General features: G+C 43.4%; 1 protein-coding gene across 2 annotated transcripts in view; it reads left to right on the top strand.

The window, feature by feature from the left end:
• The window catches only part of LOC122541072 (basonuclin zinc finger protein 1), a 127,054-nt gene that overhangs the window by 65,432 nt on the left and 36,071 nt on the right, over window positions 1-25,551 (top strand). Inside the window, exons 2-3 of one of the 2 annotated variants that reach the window (XM_043677583.2) lie at window positions 5,192-5,294; window positions 13,244-13,479. In XM_043677583.2, the coding sequence (XP_043533518.2) occupies window positions 5,192-5,294; window positions 13,244-13,479 (339 nt within the window). Of the gene's footprint in view, window positions 1-5,191; window positions 5,295-10,624; window positions 10,759-13,243; window positions 13,480-25,551 lie in introns of those variants that run through there. The other variant, XM_087981243.1, reaches the window with a different exon arrangement.

Here is a 25,551-nt window from a genome sequence, read left to right as displayed (position 1 = left end):
CTGTGAGAGAGAGCAGCAGAGTCAGCAAATAACCTATAAGTGGACAATAATAGACCACTGAAATGTTGCAATTGGCATTAAAACAGCTGGGCGCTGCTCAGCGTTTGTATTGTTGTGGCTGGGCAGAAGGATTGGCATCAGAAAAGGTAGCCATAGCATTGTATAGACTCCATATACCTGCCAGCATGTCCACATGGGAAGTAATATTTTGCCGACAGCACCTGTTCGTATATCTTCAGTGAAATCTCCAGCTCTCAGACTCCCCAGCACAAAGAGATACCACACATATTTGAATCAAGTCCCTTATAACCAATTTCCCAACTTGGCTTCCTTTTCCTCACAGAACAGTTGGAGGAATACAGCAGCTGAAAAACAGCCTCATTCTCCTTCTTTATTCGTTCTTTGCGTGATAGCAGGACACTGATAATCATGTCTCAAACCACAGCCAAGTGGTCAGACTTCCTACTCCGGCTAGAGGAAAGCCCCTGAGTCTACACTGGGCAAAATTGGCATTGGGCCCCATTCTGTTGACATTGGTCTGATCCATATAAGAGGCATTTAAGTAACTGCCCCTTTCTCATGATCCCACAAGGGACAAATGAGGAATCAATGCAGAGGTTTACATATTACAAGCACTCATTAGTAGATTATTCAAAGCAACCACAGGAGTTGAATTGAATTGAAATGAATTGAATTTATTGTCACGTGTACCGAGGCACAGCGAAAACCTTTGTCTTGCAAGCAATAGAGGCAGAGCAGAGAGTTAGGTAGCATTAATAAGTAAATAATAGGTAAACAGTGGCAAAAACAAAAACACAGGTACAGCCAAATGTTAAGAGTTTGAGAGTCCATTCAGTATTCTAACAACAGTAGGGTAGAAACTGTTTTAAAACTGGCTGGTGCGAGTATTCAGGCATCTGTACCTTCTCCCCAATGGTAGAGGTTGTAGAAAAACATTGCCAGGGTGGGATGGATCTTTGAGAATGCTGGCGGCCTTTCCTTGACAGTGGGCCTGATAGATGGATTCTATAGATGGGAGGTTGGCCTTTGTGATTGTCCAGGCTGAGTTCACCACTCTCTGTAACGTCTCCGATCTTGAATGGTACAGTTGCCATTCCAGGTAGTGATACATCCAGACAGAATGCCCTCATTGGCGCACATATGAGAATTGGCAAGTCGCCGTCATGCCAAATTTCCTCAGCTTCACAGGAAGAAGAGACGTTGTTGGGCCTTTGTAACCAGTGTGTCCACATGAAGAGTCCAAGAAAGCTGACCACTCCCAGGAGTTTAACACTCTTCACTCTTTCCACCTCTGTGCTGTTAATGTGTAGGGGGGGCATGAGTAACATCCCGCCAAAAGTCAATTATGAGTTATTTGGTTTTGTCGGCATTGTTCGCAATGCACCATTTTTCCAGGTCTTCCACCTCCTGTCAATTTTTTAAGTTTCAGGTGTTTTTTGTTCAAAGTGATGAATTATAAATTGTTACCTGAGCCATGTATAAATTAGCCATGTAGAAATTTAGGGAGATAAACGTGTGGCTAACGAAGTGATGCACGATAAAGGGGTTTCATTTTTGGGTACCATTGGGGCAGGTTCCACCTGAGCTGATCTGGGACCAGGGTCCTAGCGGAAAGGCTAGCCAGAATGGTCACAAGGACTTTAAGCGAATTAAATGGAGGGAGGACTCGGGAGAGGTTATTAAAAGTTTCCAGAACAAGTAAAAGGACAGAGAGTATTGAAAGGGTCAGAAACCTAACTTCAGGCCCAGCAGATAAGGAGACAACACTGAGAAGGGGGGAGGGTAATCAATGCAGGACTGAGGGTCTTGTATTTTAATGCACACAGTAGAGGAAAGAAAGTAAATGACCTTGTAGCACAGGTTGAAATTGGCAGGCACCATGTTGTTAACAAGGGAATCAGGTCTAGGAACCAAATACTCAAGGAAAGGTGTCCTAGAGCAAGGACAGGTAGATGACTAGAGGAGGAGGGATTGCCTTGTTAGTAAGAAATTAAATTAAATTGATCATAAGAATTGATTTAGGGTTGGAAGATGTAGAATCTATGTGGGTAGAGAAACCACAAAGGAAAAAAAAGACCCTGATGGGAGTGGTGTACAATAATCCGAGCAGTAGTCAGGAGGTGGGGGCAGAAAAAAACCAGGAAATAGAAAAGGCATGGAAAGAAGGCATGATTACGATAATCATGGGGAGTTTTCAACATGCAGATGGACTGGGAAAATGAGGTTGGTAGCGGATCCCAAGAAAAGAAATTTGAGGAATGATGGCAATTTGGTTTTTTTTGGAGCAGGTTGAACACAGTATGGGAACAGGCAATTCTGGATTAGGTGATGTGAAACAAGGCAGATTTGATTAGGGAATGTAAGGTAAAGGAACCCTAAGGAGACTGTGACCATAATATGATAGAATTCACCTGACGTTTGACAGGGAGAAGCTGGAATCACATGTAATGGTATTAAAATTGAGTAGAGGTAATTATATAGACATGAGGGAGGAGCTGGCCAGAGTTGATTGAAGAGGAGCTGAGTGGGGAAGATGGCAGAGCAGCAATGGCTGGAATTTCTGGGATAATTCAGGAGGCACAGCGGAAATTCATCTCAAAGAAGAAGGAACATTCTCAGGGAAGGATGAGATAGCTATGAATGACAAGGGAAGGGGGGAATCAGCGTAAAAAACAAAAGAAAAAGCACACTGTGTTGAAGATTAGTGGGAAGCCCGAGGATTGCAAAGCCTTTAAAAACCAGCAAAACACCAGCAACAAAGGGGAGAAGATGAAATATGAAGGTAAGCTAGCTAGTAATGTAAAAGAAGATTGCAAGAGATCTTTAGATACATAAAAGATATATTGATGTTTAAAAAATAAGAGTGGACATAGGACCACTGGAAAAATGAGGCTGGAGAAGTAGTAATGAGGTACATAGAAATGACGGAGGGGCTGAATTGGTAACTGGCATTTGTTTTCACAATGGAAGACACCAGCAGCATACCAAAACTTCAAGAGAGTCAAGGGGCAGAGATGAGTTTAGTGGTCATCACTAAGGAGAAGGTGCTGGGGAAGCTGAAACGTCTGAAGGTGGATAAATCACCAGGATCAGATGGACTACACCCCAGGGTTCTGAAGTAGCTCGCTGAGGAGATTGTGGAGGCATTGGTGGTGATCCTTCAGGAATCACTGGAGTCAGGGAGGGTCACAGAGGACTAGAAAGTGGCAAATTACAATTCCTGCTTAAGAAGGGAGGGAGGCAGAAGACAGGAAATAATAGGCTGGTTAGCCTGACCTCAGTCATTGGCAAGATGTCAGAGTCCATTATTAAGGACGAGATTACAGAGTACTTGGAAATGCGTAGTAAAATTGGACTGAGTCAGCGTGACTTCATCAAAGAAAGGTTGTGCCTGACAAAAATCTGTTAAAATTCTTTCTAGTGGCAACAAGCCAGTTAGACAAAGGAGATCCAATGAGTGTGATCTATTTGGATTTCCAGAAGGCCTTTGACAAAGGGCCACACAGGAAGTTGCTAAATCTAAAGATTTAAAGGTCCAAGCCAGATCTTTCAGGAAGTAAGTGATAACTCACTTCTACACATGAATGATAGTAGAATTTGGAACTCACTTCCAAAACTGATATTATATTAAATGTAAATCACATATCTACATTGAAACACTTTAGTTAAGAGATACAAGTGTGTGGGTGGCAATGTGGAGTTAGGTGCAGATCATTCATAGTCCCAGGGAATGATGGACCAGATTCAAAGGGTTGAATGGGCTACTCGTATTCCGAGATTCCTTGTTGCACTCACTCTGTTGTTTGCAAAATGATTAATATGATCAGAAACAATCAAACACCAGCCTCAACATGCTGATTTTTGAATACTGACTGGTTGCTTTGTTATAGAGGAGCAACAGCAATAGAACTAGCCTGTGGATTGGGATTATATTCACTGGAGTAGGATCATTTTATTCCATTGAATTTTCTGCACAGGAAACACCAATTCAGCCCAACTAGATTAGGCGTAGGTTTCTTTTAAAAAAAACACTTCTACACCAGCCGTTAGCCACCTGCTTCAACTACCAATTAACATTGATCACTTTAGACTCAATTTTACACATTTTTTTATCATTTCAAATGAAAATCCAATGCATGGCAGGAAAATTGATGTCAGTAAAGTTTTGGTCACGTTACTTCAGCAGGAGTCATAGATGTTAGCGAGTTTTGAGAAGATTTGTATCTCAGTTTGAGATTCTGGATGTACTGGAGAGAAAAAGAGCAGGAAATGACATCACCAACCCAAAGAAACCCAAACATATAAATAGAAAGTACAAAACATCAGCAGTGCTTCGTCTGGAGGCTCACTGAAAATATACCTAGTATGGTGACAAAACATCTGAAAATGAACCTTCCAGCTCAGCGAGCAAACCAACATCCAGGTGTCATAGAATTGTACAGCACAGAAACAGACCCTTTCGTCCAACCTGTCCATGCTGACTAGATATCCAAAATTAAGTCTCGTCCCATTTGCCAGCATTTGGCTCATATCCCTCTAAACCCTTCATGTACCCATCACTCTTGATTAAGTATTGATGGATTGCAATGTGTTGCTGACTATCTACGGGAAATTTCAAATGTGACTGCTAGACTGACTTAATGTTAGTGGCGTGATTATTGAAGGTGAAACATTTTCCTAAAATATGCTGAGAAAAACTGCACACATTTAATCCCTCGATCATACAAGCAACATCCATAAGCCAGCAGTTGAAAGATACTTGGATCCAGAGCTACAATGTTTGCCAAAATACAAGTTTCATTGCGAGGGTGAAATACAGTGATCTTTCCAACAATTTTGCTCTATAAAACCTGAAGAGTTTCCTCATAATAGGAAACGTGATGCATACTCAGTGGTTTCTTGTATCATGACATCAGAAAATATTTTTATAAAAGATGGCAATGAATTCCACAATCTGCATCAACCCCTGTTATGTTTTGACTGGTATCTTAAATGCTAGCGCACCAATTGCCACTCTGGACAAACTAATGAGTTGTAATGACAGACTTGGCCTGGAAGTTGAATAAGCACATTTTCCATTATTTAATGCTTGGAATACATTAAAGTCAATGTTACACAAAACGATGTTGTGTTAATGTGTGGTGACATTTCATTCTCTCTCTATTTCCAGTCCATTCGCTGCACACTGGTGAACTGTAACTGCGAGTGCTTTCAAGCCGGGAAGATTAACATTCGTCAATGTGACCACTGTAAGCATGGATGGGTGGTACATGGTAAGGACTACTGGAGATTTGACAGTGACATGCCAAGGCAATACTGGGGAGCCAACTGAACGATTTCCATAGAGTCTGTACAGTGTGGAAGCATTTGGCCCATCGAGGGTGGCACAGTGGTTAGCACTGCTGCCTCACAGCGCCAGGGACCCGGGCTCAATTCCCGCCTCAGGCAACTGTCTGTGTGGAGTTTGCACATTCTCCCCGTGTCTGCGTGGGTTTCCTCTGGGTGCTCCGGTTTCCTCCCACAGTCCAAAGATGTGCAGGTCAGGTGAAATGGCCGTGCTAAATTGCCCGTAATGTTAGGTGCATTAGTCAGGGGTATATGTAGGGGAATGCGTCTGGGTGGGTTGCTCTTTGGAGGGTCGGTGTGGACTTGTTGGGCCGAAGGGCCTGTTTCCACACTGTAGGTAATCTAATCTAACTTCTACACTCAGCCTCCGAACAGCTTCTCACCCAGACTCAAACCCCTACCCTAACCCTGTAACCATGCACTGCCCTCTCAAACCTACCTAGTCTTGCAATTTATCATTGTCAGCCCATGTAACCTGCACAGCTTTGGATTGTGGGAGGAAACCGGAGCACGCAGACATGGGAAGAACATGTAACCTCCTCACAGACAGTTTCCGGATGGTGGAATCAAACCCAGGTCGTGGCGCTGAGAGGCAGCAGTGCTAACCACTGTGCCACCCATCCTGTTGGCAATTTTCTGATGTTATGCATTGTAATGATTAGATTACTTACAGTGTGGAAACAGGCCCTTTGGCCCAACAAGTCCACACCGACCCGCCGAAGCGCACCCACCCAGACCCATCACCCTACATTTACCCCTTCACCTAACACTATGGGCAATTTAGCATGGCCAATTAACCTAACCTGCACATTTTTGGACTGTGGGAGGAAACTGGAGCACCCGGAGGAAACCCATGCAGACACGGGGAGAATGTGCAAACTCCACACAGGAGAAAGTGAGAACTGCAGATGCTGGAGATCAGAGCTGAAAATGTGTTGCTGGAAAAGCGCAGCAGGTCAGGCAGCATCCAAGGAACAGGAGAATCGACGTTTCGGGCATAAGCCCTTCTTCAGGAATGAGGAAAGTGTGTCCAGCAAGCTAAGATAAAATGTAGGGAGGAGGGACTTGGGGGAGGGGCGTTAGGTGGAGGGAGGTCAAGGTGAGGGTGATAGGCCGGAGTGGGGTGGGGGCGGAGAGGTCAGGAAGAAGATTGCAGGTTAGGAAGGCGGTGTTCAAGGGATTTGACTGAGACAAGGTGGGGGGACGGGAAGGAGGGCCTCCCACTTCCTCCAAACCAAAGGAGTAGCCATGGGCACCCGCATGGGCCCCAGCTATGCCTGCCTCTTCGTAGGATATGTGGAACAGTCCATCTTCCGTAGCTACACTGGCACCACCCCCCACCTTTTCCTCCGCTACATCGATGACTGTATCGGCGCTGCCTCGTGCTCCCACGAGGAGGTTGAACAGTTCATCCACTTTACCAACACCTTCCACCCCGACCTCAAATTCACCTGGACTGTCTCAGACTCCTCCCTCCCCTTCCTAGACCTCTCCATTTCTATCTCGGGCGACCGAATCGACACGGACATTTACTATAAACCGACCGACTCCCACCACCCCGTGGCTCAACACTTCAACACCCCCTCCCACTCCACCAAGGACATGCAGGTCCTTGGACTCCTCCATCGCCAGACCATGGCAACATGACGGTTGGAGGAAAAGCGCCTCATCTTCCACCTGGGAACCCTCCAACCACAAGGGATGAACTCAGATTTCTCCAGTTTCCTCATTTCCCCTCCCCCCACCTTGTCTCAGTCAAATCCCTCGAAGTCAGCACCGCCTTCCTAACCTGCAATCTTCTTCCTGGCCTCTCCGCCCCCACCCCACTCCGGCCTATCACCCTCACCTTGACCTCCCTCCACCTATCGCATTTCCAACGCCCCTCCCCCAAGTCCTTCCTCCCTACCTTTTATCTTAGCCTGCTGGACACACTTTCCTCATTCCTGAAGAAGGGCTTATGCCCGAAACGTCGATTCTCTGCTCCTTGGATGCTGCCTGACCTGCTGCGCTTTTCCAGCAACACATTTTCAGCTCCAAACTCCACACAGTCAGTCAGTCGCCTGAGGCGGGAATTGAACCCGGGTGTCTGGCGCTGTGAAGCAGCAGTGCTAACCACTGTGCCACCCACTTTTTTTTTCCACCAAGTCCTGAGGATTGCTAGAAAGACACATGTTCATCTGAAAAACTATTATAGACCACAATTTCTCATCTTCCCTCTCCCATTCCTTTGCAGCACTAATGTTTAGGCCCACTCGAATGTATTTTAAATCATCAAGTTGGAGTTGGAATCCAGGCTTTGATTATCAGTTCCCTATGTACATATCTCCTAGCTGAAATAGAGAATCCACAGGCACAAACAAGTAGATAGTTAATGGTGGGAATGGTGGTAGATTAGAAATATTGAATATGGATGCAAGAGGTTATGTTGAAGTTATACTCACCATTGCTAAAACGACTGTTTCAGTATTGCATATAGTCTGGGCACTTCATTAAAAGGAAGGACGTTAGAAACATGAAAATGTCAATGTTTGCTGAATCATATGAAGTATGCAAGGTTATATACATTAAGGAGCACTTAAGGATCTGGAATTTGGTTAACAGGCAGGCACCACATTCAGCTCCCTGCCCATCATAGCACATTTGACCCGGACAGGATTGGAGAGATTGGGGAGTCTGCTTTCACCATCTGAGGTGAAGAAAGGTTGTATTTCCTTCCCTATGTGCATGAGGGGCAACTCCACATCTGCTGGAGGCTTCCCTTTTGGTGGCTTCCCACTTGGCCTTCAGAGCCCTTTCTTAAGGTGCCTGGTCGGTTCCTACCCTAAATGTTCAGAACTTACCTTAGTTCAGGATCCACCGTTCTATTTACTGGCGCCTGCTTGCAGTCCCAGTGGTATCGCCCATTGGTTGTAAGCCCGCTGGGTCAGAGGGTAGGCCATCCTCCCGCTCGTTGACAGTGGACACATTCTCTGCTTATTTTAGCCACAAGCAGTGCCTTATTTCTGTGGGATGACCCTTGCTGTCAGTCTATTGTTGGTGACCAGTATCTGTACGGCCAACAAACAATCCCCATCATGTAAGATTCACCACAACATTATTCCTGATGCACAAGTATATAAAGGAATTTGGAATTACTATTGGAAGAATGCTTAGGGAATTTGAATAGGTGTTGTTTTACACAGAGGCAGATAGAATGCTTTCCCACAAATAACTATTAAGGTGCACATGTTAACATTGCATAGATGGGATTTACCGATGACACCAAAATTGGAGGTGTAGTTGACAGCCAAATCACTTCAGAGTACAATGGAATCTTGATCAGGTGGGCCAATGAGTGGCAGTTGGAGTTTAACTTAGGTAAATGCTGAATTTTGGAAAGGCAAATCAGGGCAGGACTTATACACTTAATGGCAAGATCCTTTCCTGGTGGTGGAAATTGAATAAAGATTCGTGCACTTTGTGTCTTTCACTGTCTCACACACACACCATGGGTGCTGAGGAAAAAATAAGCACTACTGCACTTAGGAGGTAGTGTGGGGGTTAAAAAAAAATGGCAAGATCCTAGGAAGTGTTGCTGGAGTGCAGGCTCATAGTTCCTTGAAAGTGATGTCGTGGGTAGATAGGATAGTGCAGGAGGTGTTTGGTATGCTTTCCTATATGGGTCACTGCATTGAGTACAGGAGTTGGGAGGTTATGTTATGGCTGTACAGGTTATTGGTTAGGCCACTTTTGGAATATTGTGCGCAATTCTGGTCTCCCTAGCTATAGGAAGAATGTTGTGAAACTTGAAAAGATTCAGAAAGATTTACAAGGATGTTGCCAGGGTTGGAGGATTTGAGCTACAGGGAGAGGCTGAATAGGCTGGGGCTGTTTTCTCTGGAATGTCAGGGGCTGAGGGGTGACCTTATAGAAGTTTATATAATCATGAGGGGCATGGATAGGATAAATAGACAAGGGCTTTTCCCTGGGGTAGGGGAGTCCAGAACAATAAGGCGTAGGTTTAGGGTGACAGGGGAAAGATATAAAAATGGATGCAAGGGGCAACGTTTTCATGCAGAAGATGGTGCGTGTGTGGAATGAGCTGCCAGAGGAAGTGGTGGAGGCTCGTACAAACTACAGTCAGTTCTGCTATACTGCAGTAGCTCCGTTCTCATGCAACCCCATGCTACAAGAAAATCATATAATAGTAGTACCGTTTAAACTAATGAGGCAGGAATCGCATTATAATCAATGCACGCCTTAAATGTTCGCACTTTAGAAATAGTGTCCCCAGTTCGTCAATTGTTTGTAGCAAATTTGCATTAACAAAACGCATGTTATAGCAGAATGACCTGTACAACATTTAAAAGGCATCTGCACAGTTATATGAATAGGAAGGGTTGAGAGGGGTATAGGCCAAATACTGACAAATGGGGCTGGATTAATTTTGGATATCTGGTCAGCTTGGATGAGTTGGACCAAAAGGTCTGTTTCTGTGCTGTATATCTCTATGACTTGGTAAGGAAATGAAATAAGGCTGTATGGAAAAGGCAAGGAAATGGAGTTGGAGTGGAATTCAATTAAAGAGCGAGCATGGGATCTGATTATTTTGGACGGCCCCTTTATTGCTCTAAGCTTTATGATTGCGACATAAAAATTAAATTGTCAACTGGCATCAGAAAATCTTTATATGAAAGCTTAACACAGGAGAAAGATTGTGTATAGATGATAGAATCCAGAAACAGCAAGAGCTGGACCAAGGTGAACTGACAATGTTGTGTTTTTAAATGGAAATAGGAAAATAGCATGATTAAGGTGATACACTGCAGTAATTAGGCAGAAACATGTCAGCAAGGCCCCATGCAAAACTGAACTTGTAAGTGTCTTGTGCAAATTTTAGAAAATACTCCTTACCTAGTTGGAGCACAGGCATAGTTTCCTGAAAATCCTCCCCATCCTGCAATTAACAGGGTTCAATATAAAGTCACATCTTTCGTTACTTGGCAGATCATTTGTAGTAAAACATGAGCAACAATTTGGTGCAATGAGTAGGACAGCAGTTTGTGTTTGACTGAAAAAGAGATTGCCTTCTGCTGTTTGAAGTGAACTGAATTATACAGCCAGTGTTCCCCAAGATCTGTATGTTTTGAGGCCTTAACATTTGTTTAATGATTGACATGAATATCATCATCAGGTTTGGGATAGATGTGGAAAGTAATGGCCAACACTGAGGATACTATTAATCCAGGAGATCCAGATAATGTTCTGGGGTGCTTGGTTAAAATCCCATCATGGCAGAAGTTGAACTCTATAAAAGTCTAGAAGTAAGAGTTGAAGTTCAAGCCACCTGATGCCTGGAGGAAGAACGCCTCATCTTCTACCTTGGGACTTTCCAACCACACCGCATCAATGGTGATTTCACCAGTTTCCTCATCAACCCTTCCTCCATCTTATCCCAGACCCAACCCTCCAACTCAGCTCCATTCTCTTGAACAGTCCTACCTGTCCACCTTCCTTCCCACCTATCCACTCTGACCTATCAGTATCACCTTCATCTATCTATATATTGCCTTCCAAGCTACATTCTTCCCAGCCCCATCCCCCTCCCTATTTATCTCTCAGCCCCCTTGTGGCACCCCCCTCTACATTCCTGATGAAGAGCTTATGCCTGAAACATTGACCTTCCTGCTCCTTGGATGCTGCCTGACTGGCTGTGCTTTTCCTTAATGATATCAATTGTCAGGAAAAATCCAACTGGTTCTTTAACGTCTTTAAGGAAGGAAACTGCCATCCTTACCTCGTCTGGCCAACATGTGATTCCAGACCCACAGCAATGTGGTTGACTTCTAACTGCCCTCTGGGCAATAAATACTGGCCTAGCCAATGATACCCACATCCTCTCAATGATTTTTTTTTTTAAATCCTAAGGGCTCGGTTCAAGAAGATGATGATTTCATGAGATTCTAAGAGAATAAACGAGAATGCCAAAAATTTATTTACTTCAAACACGGCACAGGATATCATGCCACAGTTTGTCATTGCAACTATTTCACATTCATCAGTTAAAGATTGACATAAATATGAATCAACTCACTTTGAGAGTATTCCAGTCTTCTGAATGGAAGATACACTGTAAATCTATATTTTTTTTCTCCTACCTTGTATGGAGAGAAGCATGTAGCCCCTCAAGGAAAGTTTTTGACTAATTATGAGACATGTTGATTTAAATTTCAATCCATAGCTCAAGCAATTAATAATTTAAGTCATCAGTATATTTCCTGTAATCCTTTAGAATTTTTCAGAACTTGACAAGCTATGGTTCATTTTACCCAGGCTGCCTGACTCCTGAGAATATAATACTCCGTGTCAATAAGGTATTATATTTATACATTGCTTTACAGAGGAAAACATTTTTTACTGAGAAGTGGTCGTTTTTGGCCTTCACATTTGTCACAATTTTCAGACAGCGTGCAGCAAGTCACATTAGTGGGCAGCACAGTGGCACAGTGGTTAGCACTGCTGCCTCACAGGGCCAGAGACCCGGGTTCAATTCCCATCTCAGGCGACTCTCTGTGTGGAGTTTGCACATTCTCCCCGTGTCTGCGTGGGTTTCCTCCGGGTGCTCCGGTTTCCTCCCACAATCCAAAAATGTGCAGGTTAGGTGAATTGGCCATGCTAAATTGCCCGTAGTGTTAGGTGAAGGGGTAAATGTAAGCGAATGGGTCTGGGTGGGTTACGCTTTGGCGGGTCGGTGTGGACTTGTTGGGCCGAAGGGCCTGTTTCCACACTGTAATTAATCTAATCTAATCTAATTAATGTGGACAAATCAAGTAGCTTATTTTTTGTTTTTTAGTGTGGTGGATTTGAATAACTTCACAGTTCATTCAATTATTGGCAGAAGTCAAGAATAATCTGTTTAAAAGGAACAATCATGAATTCCTGCCCATAGCTGTCTAACACACTTCTAAAAACAGACACTGAGAGATCGAGTTTCGATAGTGACTCACCTGGCTTCCTGTTTCTTTGGTGAAACATTCGCAGAATCCCTGGGAAGAGACTGTAAATGTCATCCATTCCATTTCTCAGGAATCTGCAAAACATGGTGACGGATGATTGCAGTAGCCATGCGAATTTGGTCTCTGAAAAATCTGTAGAAAGTGAAGATTCTATGTTTCTTTCAAGATCGACACTTAATAAGTTTCAGCAAGTAAACCGCATAATAGAACTATTAACTATAGAGGGGGGGGATTTGGCTTTTTAAAAGCAAGACATAATATTGATGGAGTATTGTGTTCAATAGATTGAATTGATTGAATCATTTATAATAACGTGTATTCAATATAAAATACAGTGAAAATTGTCTGTGCGTAGGTGCCATTCTCATTATTTTTAAATTTTATCTCAAGTTAAAGGAAGATATATTGCAATATAGAACCCCTACAATGTGGAAACAGGTCATTTGGCCCAACAAGTCCACACTGACCCTCGGAAGAGTAACCCACCCAGACCCATTCCCCTACCCTATTCCTCCACATTTACCCCTGACTAATGCATTTAACCTTCACATCCCTCAATTTAAGCAATATGGGCAATTTAAGCGTGGCCAATTCACCTAATCTGCACCCCTTTGGATTGTGGGAGGAAACCTGAGCACCCGGAAAAAATCCCAAACAGACACAGGGAGAATGTGTAAACTCCATGCAGGCAGTCACTCGAGGCTGGAATTGAACTCAGGTCCCTGGTGCTGTGAGGCAGTAGTGCTAACCATTGAGCCACCATGCCTCCCATATTGAAAACTGTTTTCTAAAATAATGCATGACTGCACATTTCAAAATCTCAATTTTTTTCTCTTTTGATTCTTTTCATAGTATACCAATTTGTGTTTTTTTTCTTACAGCCCTAGACAAACTGCGAGTGAATCACCTTTATCAACAGAGTCAGGTGGAGATTGTCCAGTCTAACGTTGTGTTTGACATTAGTAGCCTAATGCTGTATGGTACCCAGGCTATTCCCATCCGACTCAAAATCCTGCTGGACCGTCTGTTTAGCGTTCTCAAGCAAGAAGAAGTACTCCAGATCTTACATTCTCTGGGATGGACACTTCAAGACTATATCCGTGGCTACATTCTACAGGTAACACAGTATTAAAAATTTCTGTGCGTTGGACCCATTTTAAGCGGAGTTAAACTTCACATTAATGCTTTGAGAATGTGACAGAACTATTTCCCACTTTTGATACTTGCGCTTTCAGTAGACAGCTGGAATTTTCTCCTTGGCAAAGTGAGGGACAAATTCTCCCCAAACATAGACAGAAGTTGTGGGAGAGACCCAGCAGGACTGGCAGCATCGTTTACAAAATTATGAGGGGCATAGATATGATAAATAGACAAAGTATTTTCCCTGGCTTTGGGGAGTCCAGAACTAGAGGGCATAGGTTTAGGGTGAGAGGGGAAAGATATAAAAGAGACCTGGGGGCAACTTTTTCACACAGAGGGTGGTACGTGTATGGAATGAGCTGCCAGAGGAAGCGGTGGAGGTTGGTACAATTGCAACATTCAAAAGGATGGGTATATGAATAGGAAGGGTTTGGAGGGATATGGGCCGGGTGCTGGCAGGTGGGACTAGATGGGGTTGGGATATCTGGTCGGCATGGACAGATTGGACCGAAGGGTTTGTTTCCATCTCTATAACTATGGAGAGAAAACAGTCGCTATTCCGGGTCAAGTGACCTTTCTTCAAAAGTTAAGAAATTCTCCCCAACTCCCTCATCCTCTATAATTGCACTTTAATGCATAATACAGCTACTAACGTGTATCATTTCCTCATTGCATCAACAAGTTCTTTAATTATTTAACAAAGGATCGATTAAGAAAAAAATTAACTGCTTGACAAGCTATGACTTATTTTGTAGACGATGGAGATTACTTGTCTCCTTCCTATTTCATAATTATCTATGTCAATAACATGTTACATTTAAGTACTGCTTTTCACGCAAAAAAACTTATTGACAAGTGGTTATTTTAGCATGTTTTATTCTAACACATTTGAAATCATTTATACAGAAGCTTATTGTGGTAGAGCATCTGTTTCAGATGCCATTGGTTGACAGCAATGTGGTTGACTCTTAACTACCCTCTTAAAGGCATTAGTTTCGAAACATTACTTTCTTCCTACTGAATTAATTGGGGATCTGTTCAGTTATTGGAACTCCTAGTGCCTCAATGCATGTAAATATAGACTTCTATGTGTAAGAGATGTCTTTAGTTTGCCAGGATAGAGACAAATTCCTATGTTTGTTTATTTACATGATATGCTACTGTGCAGAATTGAACCGCATTTGTGACAATGTTTATATGCAAAGAGATTTTGTTCCCTCTTCTGACCCAGACTCAGAAGATCAGAAGAAAGACAGCATATGAGACTGTATGGAATTTAAAGGATTAAGTTAATTTAATGTTCAATAATTGTGTTATTGGAGTAGCACTTTTATAGAGTTGGGGTCAGACAGTGCTTAGTTAAGAAAAAGGAGGCTCAGGTTTGTTAATAGTATTTGTTTAGTGTTCACTGTTAGAGTTAGGAAAATAAATTAGGAGGGGAGCTTCTCTGGGTTGTTAGTTTTAATTAGCAGAGGAGTTAGACTTCCACATCATAACAAACTGGGTGCTTGTCATCCGGGATTTGACCAGATTGGGGGTTCAGCTCCCAGATTTGGACAGGTAAGAGGTAGACTCGGAGATCTGGCCAATTCATGTACGCAATCTGAACAGATCTGAACGGATTTGGATAGATTCAAACAGATTTGGGGTTTGGGTCCCAAGTCTGTTTGAAAATCTGTTTGACGAGAAAATCTGTTTAATTTCGGGAACTTGTAGGTAGTTAGATTAAAAAAGAGAGAAATTGCACTTTCAGTTACTAAATGTTTTCTGGGGCTGGAAGAAGTGACTTTGGGAATTTTACAAAGCATCAGCGAAGAAGAGCTGCTGTAATTGGTCTTTCCCACTGTACCTTAGTGGCAGCTGCCCCAGGCGTTAGTATATCTCTCAGCACCTAGTAAGAATGTGCCAGTCTGCAACACTTGGTCGAGGGTGATTCCTTGTTCCGGAAGATCAAAAGGTTTCGGGCAGACCAAAGAGCGTCTTTCACTGAGTTGATGGTCCTGCAGGCATAGTCCATGTTTGTCTCGGTGTGCGTCCCAGGAAACAGACCGTAGGGCACAGAGTCCTGTGTCACGGAGCTGCCCCGGTCAAACCTCGACAAGAACTACGCCATCTTTCTCTTAACTTGCTTTGCAAAGGCACATTCCAGCAGATGTGTGACAGTCTGAACACACCTGCAGCAGCTTCGAGGGCAATACTCTATGGTGCAGACAGACAAGGCATACATGAAGCATCTCACAAGAATCTCACCACCAGCCAAACACTATACCTTCCTTACAGAGCTGAATTTGAGTGTGCTTACCTGATGGAGTTTTACTCAGTCTATGGGAATTAGGTTTAATACAAGCATTTTTAATCAGAATGTTCTTTCACCATGTGTTAGTAACCTCATTTTAAATGTGTGAAAATGACTTAAAAAAAAAACTGTCCAGAACCTTTTGATAATTATACTGGTGCAATGGATTCAGTTTCTTAGTAAGTTAGACTAAATATATTCAACACTGATAACCTCCTTGAGTTACATTGGCCAGAAGCTAAACTGGACTTGCCATATAAATACTATAGCTACAATAGTAGGTCAGAGGCCAAGAATCCTACAGCAAGTCATTCAACTTTCTGACTCCCCAAGTCCTCCAGGCATAAGTCAGGAGTGAGATAGAGTACTCCCCACTTGCCTGGATGAGTGCAGCTCCAACAACACTCAAGAAGCTAGACATCATCCAGGTCAAAGCAGCCCACTTAATTGGCAACACATCCATAAACACTCACTCGCTCCACCACTGATGCTCAAGAGCAACTAGTGAACATCTGAAGATGCACTGCAGGAATTCACCAAGGCGCCTTCCAAACTCATGACCACTTCCATCTCGAAGGACAAGGGCAGCAGATACCTGGAACACTATCCCCTGCAAGGTTTCCTCCAAGCCACTTGCCATCTTGACTTGGAAATACATCACTCTCCCTATAGTGTCACAGGGTCAAAGTTCTGGAACTCCCTCCCTAGTTGCAACAGTTCAAGAAGGCAGATCCCAATGGTCTACTCAATGGGAGGAGGAGCAAAAATTAGCCAGCAGCACTCACATCCCATGAATTATTGTCTCAAAAAGCAGTTTTTACAACATATATCTGAGTCTTTGTGACCAAAAAAGACCAGCTTAATTTAAAGACCTTCCTTAGAGGCCCGTAATCTACACAATTATTGGAAGGCTATGTTTATGACCAATGACACTGCCAGGTGGAGCACTGAAGGTGCACACACAAAGTTAAAGCATTGCTTTTAAAAAGCAATCATAGCAAGCCAGCGGTGAGCAATTATGGTCAACACAGACATTTTATCTGAATGGTTCTTGGGAGAAAAATCTGACACAAAGCTTTTTAGCTCAATAGGTTTTAACTAAAATGTTAAAGTACAATTCTCCCTCCAGGTATTGTACAACCTGATAATACAGAATATTTTAAAAATATAAATCTTTAATCCAAATTGAGGGGACTAAATGTATTTTAAGTCCTGATGACACACAAAGACACTTGAGTTGCAGTGGATACTGGTAAACTATTGAATGAACCTCTAACTACTATAATGCCCATTTACAATCCAAATTATTTTGCTTGAAAGAGACTTTGAAATTTTAGTCACAGTGGATAGGAAAAAAAACATTTAACTGGATGCTGGATTTGAATGAGCCAACAATTATTCCAAGGATTGCAATGTGTTCATATTCCATCATGTTCAGGCAAGACATCACCAGTACAACTGTGTGTGCAGATATAGCGGTGGCCATAATTAATGTTTCTGCCATTTCTACTGTGTTGGGAGTAAAGACACTAGTTTTTGGAAACTCTGATTATTGCACAATTAGCAGACCTAGTTCAATTTTTTTTATTTAAACTACCACAAAATTTCCTTGAAAACTCAAGATAGACCCAAACTATCTTGAGGTTGGGTCTAATTGGCACATGGAACTCCGCATAATCTGCATTGGTTTGACCAAGTAGAACTGAAAATAAAGACTTGGACCAATGAGCAATATTTGCTACAGACCTGTATTCAACAAGAATTTAAAAAAAGGTAAAAGTGGAGGTCTTTGGCCTTGACTCTAGTGATTACACATTTTTTTTTATGGTGATGAAAAATTACATTTGTTAATTGCATTGGCATTTGCAATGTCTAATTCAAAATTGCATAGTTAACCCATTCGCTGAAAGTTGCTCTACTTTGGAACTTCTGCTCAGGTTAAGTGCTGGGCGTGCCTGACATGTCGATTGACTTACAAACATGTTAGTTAGATTGAATCAAGCCAATTTACTGCCTTTTCTGCCTGTGTAACGGATGTCGTGCAGAGGGAAATGAGCGTATTTCACACAAAATATGCAATAACAGTTCACTCCATTACATGATTATCCTAAAACATGTTGCAATAGTTCACAAATTCCTTGCAATTAACAATGACAAACAAGTTCTAATTTATCAGAGCTCCAAAGTATAGTGTTTCTCTTGCGGTACTATGAATTTAAAAGACTGAACTAATAATTCAGATGACATTGTATCTGTCATAAAACTCTGTAAGAATTTGAAAACAGGCAGAAACATTTCAAAATAAAAATAAAATTGTTCAGGGTAGAAGCGATTGTGAAGCTGTTAGATGGTCATAAAACTCAAATGGTTCACTAATGTCCTTTGGAACTACAGTTCCTGGGTGAGGGATTTCAAGGCTAGAGGGCATCATTTTAAGGTGAGGAAGAAAGATATTTTTAAAATATGAGGGGCAATTTTTTTTTACACTTGGAGTGAAGTGTGTGTGGAATGAACTTCCAGCGGAAGTGGTGGATGCTGGTGCAGTTACAACATTTAAAAGATAGGTCCATGAATAAAAAATATTTGGAGGGATATGGGCCAAGTGCAGACAGGTGGGACTAGTTTAGTTTGGGATCATGGTTGACATGGGAAAGTGAGGACTGCAGATGCTGGAGATCAGAGCTGAAAATGTGTTGCTGGAAAAGCGCAGCAGGTCAGGCAGCATCCAAGGAGCAGGAGAATCGACGTTTCGGGCATAAGCCCTTCTTCAGGAATGAGGAAAGTGTGTCCAGCAGGCTAAGATAAAAGGTAGGGAGGAGGGACTTGGGGGAGGGGTGTTGGAAATGCGATAGGTGGAAGGAGGTCAAGCTGAGGGTGATAGGCCAGAGTGGGGGTGGAGGCGGAGAGGTCAGGAAGAAGATTGCAGATTACGAAGGCAGTGCTGAGTTCAAGGGTTGGGACTGAGACAAGGTGGGGGGAGGGGAAATGAGGAAACTGGAGAAATCTGAGTTCATCCCTTGTGGTTGGAGGGTTCCTAGGCGGAAGATGAGGCGCTCTTCCTCCAGCCGTCGTGTTGCATGTCCTTGGTGGAGTGGGAGGGGGAGTTGAAGTGTTGAGCCACGGGGTGGTTGGGTTGGTTGGTCCGGGTGTCCCAGAGGTGTTCTCTGAAACGTTCTGCAAGTAGGCGGCCTGTCTCCCCAATATAGAGGAGGCCACATCGGGTGCAGCGGATGCAATAGATGATGTGTGTGGAGGTGCAGGTGAATTTGTGGCGGATATGGAAGTATCCCTTGGGGCCTTGGAGGGAAGTAAGGGGGGGGGAGGTGTGGGCGCAAGTTTTGCATTTCTTGCGGTTGCAGGGGAAGGTGCCGGGAGTGGAGGTTGGGTTGGTGGAGGGTGTGGACCTGACGAGGAAGTCACGGAGGGAGTGGTCTTTTCTGAATGCTGATAGGGGTGGGGAGGGAAATATATCCCTCGTGGTGCAGGGATATAAACGTACTAACCACCACCAGTACCAAATCTGCTTTATCTGTTTTCTTTATTCTAACTGGAAGTGGTATTACTGAGCAACCTTCCCAGGACCAATAATCGCAATGACAATTTTTTTTTTGCATTTATAACTATTAACCAGCTTTATATATATTTTTTAAATTTAACCTATTTCTTTTAATCAACCTATTCAGAGATATTACTGCATGCCTCTGGAACAGGTGGGACTTTAACCAGGGAATCCTGGTCCATGGGGAGATATGCTACCACTGCACCACAAAAGCCCCCTGGATTTGCTTTTTTTTTAGAAATAAAACTTACTTTTCTAATTGACCTGTTCAGGAATGCTGTTGTGCACCTCTGGAGCAGATAGGACTTGAACCTGAGCCTCCGAATCCAGAGTTAGGAATACTACAAATGCACCACAGGAGTGCCCACACCCCTCAGTCTTAAGGGCTGTGGTGAGGAGTTCCAGCTGGGTAGGGGATTGCATCCTACCAGGGAAACTCATGCTCAACAAGTTCCACAATGAGTGATTGCTCATGGGCCTTGTAGGTGTTATCACATCTATAAATTAACTTATCCCTCCATTAAATGCTCACTCCTTCCATCACCCATGCACAGGGGCAGCAGTGTGTAACATCTACAAGATGCACCTCACCATGGCTCCTTCAACAACCAAACCCATGATCTCTACCACCTTGACAAACAAGGGCAGCAGGTGCATGGGAACACCTTGAGCCCTTCGAAGCCAAACATCATTCTGACATGGAATGATATTGGTGTCTCTGCACTGACCAGTCAAACCTCCAGGGCATTCTCCCCAACAGTGTGGCGGATGTACCAATAGTGGATGAACCAGAGCAGTAACGAAGGTGGCTCACTACATTTTCTCAAGAACATTCAGGGATGAGTAATAAATGCCGGCCCAGGCAGCAGTGTAAAAGAATTTTGAATCATTGATGTTATCAACCTAGGAACAGGAATGCACCCCTTTATTAGGTTCAGCCATTCAGCTCCTTCATGAACTATCTTAACCTCAACACCATTTATCTGCACTAGTTCCATATCTATTTATATCCCTCTTTGGAAGAGAACCTATTGATTTCAGCTCTGAAATTTACAATTTATCTAAAATCTCAATGGGCTTTTAGGGGGAGGTTACATCAATTTGGCCTGAAAAATTTTCTTAATCAATGAAGGTATCTTAAGGAAGTAGGTATCATGAGAGGCAGATTGCCAAACCATTTTTCTGTCGTTTCCAAATGATAAGTGCTGCTTTTTACATAAACAATGGTGAAATGCTCACTGTGGTGAACTATTTCTTTTGTCTTTTCACCATATTTAATGATCACAAGTTCTTTTGGATTCAATATTCTTCTTAACTCGATATTCTTTGCCATTTAGATTAATGATTTGGATGAGAAGAGAGGGAGCATGGTTAGTAGGTTTACAGATGACACCAGGATTGGTGATATAGTGAACTGTTATCGAAGATTACAAAGAGATCTTGATCAATTGGATCAATGGGCTGAAGAGTGGCAGATGGAGTTTAATTTGAATAAATGTGAGCAATTGCATTTTAGTAAAACAAACAAGAGTGGGACTTATACAACTAAAAGGAGGGCCTAGAGTCATATTGTAGCACTAAGGGTTCAGTTAGATAATTCTTTGAAATTTGCATCACATATAGATAGGGTGGTTAAAAGAAGGCATTTAGCACACTTGCCTTCACTGCTCAGACCTTTGAGTGCAGTATAGGAGTTGAGACATTATGTTGACGTTGTACAGGACATTGGTGAGGCCTCTTCTGGAGAGATGTGGCCAATTCTGGTTGCCCAGTTATAGGAAGGATATTATTAAGCTAGAGAGGGTATAGAGCAGATTTACCATCTTGTTGCTGGGAATGGAGGGCTTCACTTATAAGGAGAGGCTGGATAGGCTGGGACATTTTTCACTGGTGAGTGGAAGATTGAGTGGTGACCTTATACAGGCTTGTAAAATCATGAGGGATATCGATAGGGTTAACGACAGTGTCTTTTCCTTAGGGTGGGGGATTTCAAGTCAAGGGGGTTTATTTCTAAGGTGAGAGGAGAAAGATTTTAAAAAAAGACATGAGGGATAATTTTTTTTTATTACACACAGTGGTTTGTGTATGGAATGAACTTCTAGAGGAAGTGGTGGATGCAATTACAACATTTAAAAGACATTTGGATAAGTACATGAATAAGAAATAGTTGGAGCAATATGGGCCAAGACCAGGCAGGTGGTTTAGTTTGGGATTATGGTCGGCATGGCCTGGTTAGACTGAAGATCTATTTCCATGCTGTATGACCCTATGACTTTTTTTTATTCAAGTACCATTGAATGGCCCATCATGCAATTGTGGAAAATAAACAAGATTAGTCCCTTCTCAAGATTTCTTGGGACCTCATGTCATAGAACAATGCTTCCCAAACTTTTCTTGCTGTGAGGCTGAAAGTTGTCATGACCCCTCAGTGAGAACTACAAGGACAGGGTAATGGTGGGGTCTGAGAGAGTAGGCTATTGAAGAAACCCATTAGGAGGAGAGGGCAGCTATTATTACTTCAGTTGGAGATCCACAGCAGCCATTGTTACTCAAAGCTTGTGGATCCAAAATGGCTGCTGGTGTCTTCACTTGGGGTCCGAGTTCCCCCATAAGGGAAACCTGGTCATAGAGTACATTTTCCCCATTGTCTCGTACTGCTTCACAGTTTGTTTTCCCTCGTCAACAGCAATGATGGCATTCCAGTCACTTGTTCAGTTGAAAAAAAAGTATTTGAAAAGATGGTATGTGGAAAATCTGGGGTGCATGGTCAGCTCATAAAAACCATTGAAGTTAATTCCCAGTGCAGGGAATATGATAAAAAGAGGCCTCATTGAACATCACGAGCAGACAGGGTAACTGCTCAAAATGAATGGGATGCTGCCAAATTAAACAAAGTAGATGGCACGTGCTACACACGTTCTCACAGTATTCACAAAACTCGGATAAGATTGATAGCCACAAAAGAAAAGGGTAGATCAATTATGGGGCATGGAGCACGTCGGTGGGCAGATGGCAAAACATGCCCTACAAATACAGTTTACAGAAGCAAGAGAGTGTTGGATTATAATGCTGAAACTTTAGCAATTAGGCTAGAGGAAACAATGATCAAATTGTACAATATCTCATGAGACCAACGCTTGAATACTTTGTCCACTTCTGTTCCCTGTGAAACAAGGGAAGCATTTAAGCAGCAGAAGACAAGAAAAAGTTGACTTTTTCAGTCTGGAGGGGAAATATCCATTCAGTAATTTTATGAATGTGTGCACAGTAATTCAAGGCCTGGAAAGTTTAAATCAATAATGATACTTCAAATTAAATTGAGAGCGTAGATGAAGGAGACACTGATTTAAAGGAGCAAACGTTAAATTTAACCCTGATATCAGGAAATTACTGCTCACACAGAAAGTGGTCAGCTCATAGAATGGAATTGTAAAATGGATTGCTAGGTTGCACAAATCTTGGAAAAAGTTACATACTACATTGAGGGAACTGTTTGCTCATTCTGGATGGAAATCTGAGATGGATTGAATGTGCTTCCCACCTATCCATTACTTTCTTGTTGTTTTGCTTTTACGGTCCAGCTGATGTTATTACCAGAAGTGTCAGATCCCAGACTGAAACCTGGCTTGATAGATCATATTTTTATTTGTTTGCTTTTAATAAAGTAGCCTCTCACTGAAACATATGAGGAGAAAGTGAGGTCTGCAGATGCTGGAGATCTGCAGATGCTGGAGATCTGACGATGGAGGACCATACCTCCCCCCTCCCCCCTCACCTCCCTCCAAGGCACCCATACCTCCCCCCTCACCTCCCTCCAAGGCACCCAAACCTCCCCTCTCACCTCCCTCCAAGGCACTTGCGCCCATACCTCCCCCCTCACCTCCCTCCAAGGCACTTGCGCCCATACCTCCCCCCTCACCTCCCTCCAAGGCACCACCAACCCAACCTCCACTCCCGGCACCTTCCCCTGCAACCGCAGGAGGTGCAAGACTTGCGCCCATACCTCCCCCCTCACCTCCCTCCAAGGCCCCAAAGGAAACTTCCATATCCGCCACAGATTCACCTGTACCTCCACACATATCATCTATTGCATCCTCTGCACCCGATGTGGCCTCCTCTATATTGGGGAGACAGGCCGCCTACTTGCGGAGCGTTTCAGAGAACACCTCTGGGACACCCGGACCAACCAACCCAACCACCCTGTAGCTCAACATTTCAATTCCCCCTCCCACTCCACCAAGGATATGCAGGTCTTTGGACTCCTCCATCGTCAGACCACAGCAAAATGACGGTTGGAGGAAGAACGGCTCATCTTCCGCCTAGGAACCCTCCAACCACAAGGGATGAACTCGGATTTCACCAGTTTTCTCATTTCCCCTCCCCCCAGCCTGTCTCAGTCAAATCCATCAAATTCAGCACCGCCTTCCTAACCTGCAATCTTCTTCCCGACCTCTCCGCCCCCACCCCAGTCTGACCTATCACCCTCACCTTGACCTCTTTCCACCTCTTCCCCCAAGTCCCTCCTCCCTATCTTTTATCTTAGCCTGCTGGACAAACTGTCCTCATTCCTGAAGAAGGGCTAATGCCCGAAACGTCGATTCTCCTGTTCCCTAGATGCTGCCTGACCTGCTGCGCTTTTCCAGCAACCCATTTCCATCTCACTGAAACATAAACATGCAATGTTGCATATATTGCTTTTTCAAGAAAACAGAAGTTTATTAACAAAAGATACAAGGACAAAATAAAATAAACTATCTACTTAACACAAATTCAAATATTTTCATACATACAGTAAAAATGTAGAGTCTTATTAATTCCAAAACACCCCCTTCTCAATTGAGTAGAAGGGGAAACAGCTTTGGTAAAGTATTCTGCATCCAATGCAGAATCCACACTGGGCAGCCTACAGCCCAGCTATTCCCCCGACTCCCTTTTCCAGCTGCACCTCCTCCCTTCCATTCCTCTGACTGAACCTCTCCTTCCAGCTACCAACCTGGTTCATTGCTCCTATCGACCTACCAGGTCATACCTACCACCTGTACTCACCTATCACCACCACTCAGCACTCTGCCCCTCTCCCCGTCCCTAACCCTACGTCCCACCCCCTCACCTCCACTTTATCTGTAACTCCCCCTACTCCCACCTCCATTCTTGATGAAGGATTATACCTGAAACATCAGACTTCTCCACCTCCTGAAGCTGCCTGGCTAGCTGTGCTCTTCCAGCCTCCCGTTTGTTTACTTGGTATCGTACTGAAAGCACACCACTGATATGTACCCGAAAACACCACTCATTAAACACTCACACCAGAGTCCAGACTGGGCCACGGAGAGGTAAGGAAGACAGCCATGGCCATTTTTAAACAGCACCAGATGTCAAATGATAAGTTCCTGTTTGAATGCCAATTCATAGATAATTGAGTGAAATGGACAGGCAGGTAAATGGGTAAGTCAGTGAGCTGCATGGGTAAATGGGTCGAGTTTTTTTTAAATTCATTCATGGGATAAGGGGGTTACTTGTCAGCCCAACATTTATTGCCCATCCTTAATTGGATTAATTAAGGGTAATTAAGTGTCAGCCAAATTGCTATGGGTCTGGGGTCACATGTAGGCCAGACGAGGTGAGGAATGGCAGTTTCCTTCTCTAAAGGATATTAGTGAACTAGCTGGGTTTTTCCAACATGGTTTCATGGTTACCATTAGACTTCTAATTCCAGATTTTTATTGAATTCAAATCCCATCATTTACCATGACAGGATTCAAATCCAGGTTTCCAGAACATTCCATAAATCCCTGGATTAAGGGTTCAGTGATGATACCACTAAGCCATTGGCTCCTCATCGGAGGTTGGTAATAGGTGGGTAGAGTTGCAGGTGAGCATGGTGCCACTTGGGTGGATGGGCAGGTGACTAAGGCAGCAGGTGAGTGAGATGGTAGGCAGGTCTGTGAGGTATTTGTGTGGTCAAGGGTGATTATATGAGCGATTGGGGAAAGTTTGACAGCTACCCAGGACTTTGGTTAGGTTTTAACCTGACTGATATTTCCAGGGTAACTATGCAGGTTAATCATGGAGGTGTCCCAGGTTTCCAAATCTTGGATTGGGGACGTTGGTTCTTCCCAAGCAATTGCATGTTTGTCAACACATTCGACAGTGTCTCAGCATATATCAGTGCCTTACAACTGGTCTTCATTAGT

This window comes from Chiloscyllium plagiosum, unplaced genomic scaffold (genome assembly GCF_037043375.1).
Source record: "Chiloscyllium plagiosum isolate Xiang-an unplaced genomic scaffold, Cpla_swu_hap1 HiC_scaffold_39, whole genome shotgun sequence".
NCBI classification, from domain to species: Eukaryota; Metazoa; Chordata; class Chondrichthyes; order Orectolobiformes; family Hemiscylliidae; genus Chiloscyllium; species Chiloscyllium plagiosum.
This window is presented reverse-complemented; position numbering and strand designations above follow the sequence as displayed.